Source organism: Sciurus carolinensis, chromosome 15, assembly GCF_902686445.1.
Source record: "Sciurus carolinensis chromosome 15, mSciCar1.2, whole genome shotgun sequence".
NCBI lineage: Eukaryota > Metazoa > Chordata > Mammalia > Rodentia > Sciuridae > Sciurus > Sciurus carolinensis.
The window spans coordinates 68,140,659-68,147,491 of NC_062227.1; the positions used below are offsets into that span (position 1 = coordinate 68,140,659).

Consider the following 6,833-nt stretch of genomic DNA (forward strand, 5'->3'; position numbering starts at 1 on the left):
CGGAGCTTCCTACTTGCAGCCAGGAATCTGGATCTACAGAAATGATTTCTTAAGCCCACAGCCTCCATCATGAGCCCATCTAGCCCAGAGGGCAAAGCAATCTCTCTATGCTGGATGAAGGAGGCCTGATTCAGTGTTTCTCCAGATCAACAAGAGCTGGATTTTCCCTGAGAAAGAGAGAAGAGGAGAGAACTAAGAACGCGGCCTAACCTCTGAGTCCTGGTGCTTCAGCTCACTCCTAGAAGAAGTGCCATGGTGCAGATGACTCCCCAGCTTGGGAACCTTCAGCTGTTCCTCACACTTCCAGAATATCATGCTACAGTGGGGGCAGCAGGGGATTGAAATGATCAGAGATGGAGGGATTTTGTAGGAAAGTTTTCAGAGATGAAGACTTAAAAGGCTTACACTGAAAGTTTACAAATCCATGCAAATGATGATTAACTTTGAAAACTGAGGGTTGTTTGTTTTGCCAAAATCCAGACTACCAGACGCAGGAAGTGATCCCTCAGAGTGCAAGGAAGGTAGTTTTAGAACAACTAAGAATGAACTCCCTTTACACTAGAATGAGTCCATTTATTTTCATTCATTTATCTTAACTTTAGAATATGGTAGGAATTCAAACAGATAAAGAAGGGTTAGGCTGTAATTTTTTTTAAATGGCCTTAGTAGACCATTAAACGATTTAAGAGATGCTGACTTCAGGGGTAGGGGCAGCCCAGGAGAGGGCCCGCCTGGAGGGTGTTGAGCCTGGAGAGAAGCTGCCGGTGTCTGGGGTCAGCTGCAGAAGGACTCTGGTCATGGACTCTGCTCAGTCTTTATTTAGGAGACCTCCTGGGCCAATTCCGTCCTGGTTTGCCCATCTTCTCCAAGAGGCTGTTGGAAGAGTAGATGTTTCAGAAGCCTCTCTCAGCAACTAGGTGGAGATTTTTAACAGTTGGAATTCCTGAAAAATGGCAGCACATATCCATAAATAAATATCACAAACTAAATACAGAATGCTTGGCATTTAACATATTTTTGAAACACTGTTTACCAATTTCATTGCCAATTGTCAGGGTTGCCAAACAGCTTTAAAGATTTGGCCTGTCCCCACCACTCAAATTATGATCTGGCTCAAGGAAAACGTTAACTGGATTCAGAACAGCCAATTGTATGTTTGTGTTTGCATAAGTAACTAGATTTTATCCCACACCGGTTTCAAGCATATGTGGAAAGGGAATTGTAGGACACAGGACACAGGCTCAATTTTGACAGCTGAGAGAGAAAAACAGAGAAGGCAAATGTGAATCTGCTTTGCCTGCCATTGTTGGGTCCCTCTTCCAGGACTGGCACTGCTAATAGCTCTAAGCCCTCGTTCTCTTGGGGCAGGTACAAAGTCTCATAAGCCTTCTCCATGCAACAGTCTAAGGGTGGCACTTCTACAGTGGCCCTGAGATGAAACTTAATGTGGCTCCCTAAGGGCAGGGTCAAAGCCATATGCCAATTATTAAATTCTTTAAGATAGTACAGAGTAGGCCTTAAGATTCCTCTTTCAATCCATATGTAGCAAAATGAAATTAAACTCCTCTCTTTCACCCTGCACAAAACTCAAAGTGGATCAAGGACCTAGGCATTAGGCCAGAGACCCTGAACCTACTAGAAGAAAAAGTAGGCCCAATTCTATCATGTTGGCTTAGGAACCAAATTCCTCAACAAAACTCCTAAAGCATAAGAAGCAAAATCAAGAATAAATAAATGGGATAGTATTCAAAAGGTTCTTCAGTGGGCTGGAATTGTAGCTCTGTGGTAGAGCACTTGCCTATCATGCATGAGGCACTGGGTTTGATCCTCAGACCATATATAAATAAATAAAATAAAGGTATTGTGTTCACCTACAACTAAAAATATCTTTAAAAAAAATCTTCACAGCAAAGGAAACGATCAAGAATGGAAAGAAAGCCTACAGAATGGGAGAAAATCTTTGCCACCTACACCTCAGATAGAGCTTTAACTTCCAAGATATATAAAGAACTCAAAAAACTTAATACCAAAATAAAAAGAAAACACCCAATTAATAAGTGAGCCAAGGAAATGAATAGACACTTTACAGAAGAAGAAATGGGATGGGCCAACAAATACATGAAAAAAGGTTCAACATCTCTAGCAATGAGATAAATGTGAATTAAAACTACACTCAGGAATTGAAGCTGCTGCTTCTGCCAGCTAGAACTTCAGGTGAGCACTGCAGGTTTCCAGCCTTGACTCGGAACCTGGTGCGGCCTGCTAGACATAGGCAACCAGTCAGCTACTCACCGTCTGAGGACTCGGAGAGCAATGATGATTTTGTTTCTGCAACTATACCTTTAAGCAGGAAATCCAGAAGAACATCAAAGGAGTCAAAAGAAGATAAACCAAAACCTAACTTGCAGAATCCCCAGAAAGAAGACATTCAACTACAAGAGAAGACCTCTACAAAAAGGATGGCCTTAGATGATAAGCTCTTCCAAAGAGGCTTAGCAGTGGCTCTAGCTTTGTCAGTGAAGGAACGTCCAACAGTCACCAATGATGTGCAGCAGTCTCAAGATAAAAGCATTGAAAAACATGGCAACAGTAAAACAGAAATAACGAATAAGTCTCGTCTCTCTAATTGCAGTGTAGCCAGGGATTATTTAGATTTGGATAAGATCACAGAGGAAGATGATGCTCATGATGTTCAAGGGAAAAGAAAAGAAGCATCTAAAGCTGTGGCCCAGCAGAGGAAGGTGCTTTGGAAGACAGTGATGGTGATAATGCTGAGGACACTGAACCGGATATTGTGACTGGTGATTCTGAGGAGGATTCTGATTTTGATGAGAGTGAAGATAATGATGAAAACATTACTATGAGAAAAAGTAAAATTAAAGAAATTAAAAAGAAAGAAATAAAGGTAAAATCCCCAGTAGAAAAGAAAGAGAAGAACTCTAAATCCAAATGTACTACTTTGGTGACTTCAGTCGACTCTGCTGCAGCTGCCATTAAATCAGAATCTCAGACTTCAGCCAAGAAGGCTTATCTTTATTCAGAAGTCACTAGGAAATACACAGTCCTTCAGCTGAAGGCAAGAGACCAAAGGGGGTCCCACCAGCAGCATCCGGAAGTAGCAGCGACAGCAGCAGCCCCCTGGCGGGAGTGTCTGTTAGGTCCCCAAATCAGAATCTCCGCCTTGGCTTATCCAGATTAGCACGAGTTAAGCCAAATGCCACTCATAGTCAAGTGTGGTAGCAAAGAAATGTTTGATAGAATCACAGTTTTGCAAGTGTCTTTATATTTGACTTGTGTTTAAGATTAAGGAGGGTATTATAATATAGAAGAATTCTTTAACATGTCACATAAATGATCTGTTTTGTAATTATATTCTCTAAAGAGTTCAAGACTTCAAAAAGAGGTTTGTTCATAAGAAATACCTTCTTATGACATTTCTCCTGAAGAGCTGTTCTGTTTCTTAGGTATCATAAGTCATTGTCTTTTTTAGTGGTTGTCAGTTTAACGTGGAGGAAGCACGTATCATGTGCTACAGTTTCCTGGTCACATGATGTTCCTTCCTAACTTTGTCTAGTTTGTGACACTGTAACTGTTCAGTGTATCTGATAAAGGAAAACATTCACATTTCTTTTAGGAGACATTTTGAAATTTTATAAGCAACTTAAGTTAAATTGCCAGTTTTACTGCAAGGATATTTTGTATTTTAGCCAAATATTAAAATAAGAATAAAGAATCATTTTACATATTGAAATGGATACTGCACTATGTATGGCATGTCTCTCACTTGGAAATCAATGATTATTGTATAGAAAATAAAATTTAATGACATTTTACAAACTCTTCATTGTCAAAAGCTTGAATAAAAGAAAAAGTTTAAAATTAAAACTACACTGAGATCCCATCTCACTCCAGTCAGAATGGCAAGCATCAAGAATACAAGTAACAATAAATGTTGGCGAGGATGTGGGGGAAAAAGTTCATTCATACGTTGCTGATGGAACTGCAAATTGGTACAACTGCTCTGGAAAGCAGTATGGAGAGTCCTCAGAAAACTTGGAATGGAACCACCATTTGACCCAGTTATCCCACTCCTTGTTTTATACACAAAGGACTTAAAATCAGCATACTACAGTGATGCAGCCACATTGATGTTTATAGCAACTCAGTTCACAATAACTAAGGTATGCAACCAGCCTAGGTGCCCTTCAACAGATGAATGGATAAAGAAAATGTGCTGTGTGTGTGTGTGTGTGTGTGTGTGTGTTATGTATATCCATACACACACAATGGAATATCACTTAGACATAAATAAGAATGAAATTATGGAATTTGTCAGTAAATGGGTGGAACGGGAGACTATTGTGCTAAGTGAAATAAGCCAATGCCCAAAAACCAAAGGTCGAATGTTCTCTCTGATATTTGGATGCTAACACACAATACAGAGGGGGTAGGGAAGAATAGAAATTCACTGGATTAGACAAAGGGGAATGAAGGGAAGGGATGAGGGATGGGAATAAGAAAGACAGTAAAATGAATCTGACAACTTTCCAATGTTCATAAATGAATACATGACCAGTGTAACTCCACATCATGTACAACCACAAGAATGGGAAGTTATACTCCATGTGTGTATGATATGTCAAAACACATCCTACTGTCATGTATATCTAAAAAGAACAAATGAAAACTAATTTTTAAAAATACAAGAAAGGGTGACCCATAAAACCAGGGGGAAAAAATCCCTTTTCCATTTTACAAATGAAAATATTGAGGAGCAGAGATTGACGTACCTAAGATTATACAACTAGTAAACAGCAGAGCTAGAGTTAACAAAACTAGATCCATCTTGCCCCCCGTGAGACCCGTGCTTTCTCCAGTGTAAGGAGCCAGGGCAAGAAAGCATGGAAAATAGAGGGAAAGAAAAATTCTTGGGAGAAAAACTGCAAGAGACCCAAAAGATGGCTGCAAAGATAAGTCACCCAGATCTCACAGTCTTAGCCAGAGCTGGTCTTGGGTTGAAATAAGCTTACAAGTGGAAGTTCACATTCCACCAGAATCAAAGTAACTGTACCCAATAGGATTGAGCAAACTCCTTTTGTAAGTCAAAAAGAGAAGCAGATGGTAGATATCTGCTCTTTGATAAAGGTAACCATAGAAATACAAGTATCAATATTGGTGCTGTTTTTAATGCAAAATTATATATTATTATTTTGATGGAAATGACTGTCACCTTTAGTTGTTAGAACTCCCTGGAATACTATATTTGCTCTATAGTGAACCTCATGTATTTAACACCTAGAATGAAATGTTTTTAACAACTCCCTGCCCTGGGCAAAATTAATTTTGGTAATAATCACAAAATTAAATAATAATGGCAGGGAAAGAAATGCAGACCATGCATTTTTTCTTGTATTAAACTTCATGCGTATAATCATGGAAGATAAATAAGTAAATGACATATTACCCAAACCAACAGGAAAAAGTAAATATTTTAAAATTACAGTCATATGTTTTCTGAAAAAAGGGGAAAAATTTCTACCTACGTGTTGGTAATAAATAGAACATTTTAGCTTTGGGCTTTGAGACTTCTGCAAATTTTGTTAATGATTTTATCAAAATCAGTTTTCTGTGTATATTCATATTGTGGCAATGTAGCCAGATTTATCAAACTGTTTTCACTCATCATTGATGGAAGTATATTTTTCATTAATTTTTAACTTCTAAAGTTTTCTTTCCTCTGTAGAAAGACACATACAAAGAGTTAAGAAAAATCTTAAGCATGAGGATAAATTTGGCAGAGATCCATTAAATCCCATGGCACAACAAATTCCAGAAACAGCGATACAATTCATGCCTTTGTTCCTTTAAGATCAATCCTAGCAGTTTTCAAATATCTTCACATTGGAAGATTTTTTTTTTTTTTTTTTTTTTTTTTTTTTGCTAAAACCCCATCACCAGGAAATTTATCATAGATTTTTCTCCTGTAAAAATCAGAGAGAGTAGCTGAATGACAGCAAAAAAGAACTTGAGTCATTGTGTTCTTGTTCAGTTCCTGGTAAAATCAATTGAGGTTTCAAATGCTGCCCCTCAAATTTCTTCTATGAAAGACTGGCACCTTTGGTCATTTCTCCTAACATTTCCTCTTTGTACATTGGTTCTCTTTTTAATGTAACTTTCCATTTCCTTACTTTTTCCCCATCTTTGGCAGAAATAACAACCTTTTCAAGAATTTCTTTGAGCTAATCTTCAACAAACAATTCTACTTCATTTTATCTTTTTACTGGTATGTATGTGCATGTGTGTGTGTGTGTGTGAACGTGTTGCTGAGAATTGAACCCAGGGCCTCACACATATGCTACCACGGAGCTACACCCCCAGCCCAAGAGAACAATTTTAAACTTTGGTACCTGTTTGGATTAGACAGCTTTCTGTTACTATGACAAAATACCCAAGAAAAGCAACTTACAAAGAGGAAAGGTTTATTTTGGCTCATGGTTTCAGAGGTTTCGGTCTTCAGTCAGTTGACTCTATTGCTTTGGGGCCTATGGAGGCACACCAAATCACAGCAGGAGTACTAGTTAGAACAAAGCTGCTCACCTCATGGCAACCAGGAAGTGAAAGAGAGATGAATGCTCCATTCAAGGGCACACCCCCCGTATCCTAACTTCCTCCGGTTAGACCCCACCTCTGAAAGGTGGAGGCTTCCTCCCAACAGCGCCACAGGCTGGTGACCAAGCCTGTCATACATGGGCTTTGAGAGGACATTTGTCCAAACCACAATACTGTGCAGAACACATTCTGAAGTTTTTTTGACTACATAGAATGTCAAAATT

The 6,833-nt window shown here is 38.9% G+C and overlaps 1 protein-coding gene across 1 annotated transcript; it reads left to right on the top strand.

The window, feature by feature from the left end:
• Positions 1-689: 689 nt before the first annotated feature.
• LOC124965400 (RAD51-associated protein 1-like) lies at positions 690-3,240 on the top strand. Its single transcript, XM_047526238.1, is given in 4 exon segments — positions 690-773; positions 2,178-2,742; positions 2,745-3,053; positions 3,056-3,240. Coding segments are annotated over 4 exon segments (1,143 nt in total).
• The last annotated feature ends 3,593 nt before the right edge of the window (positions 3,241-6,833 follow it).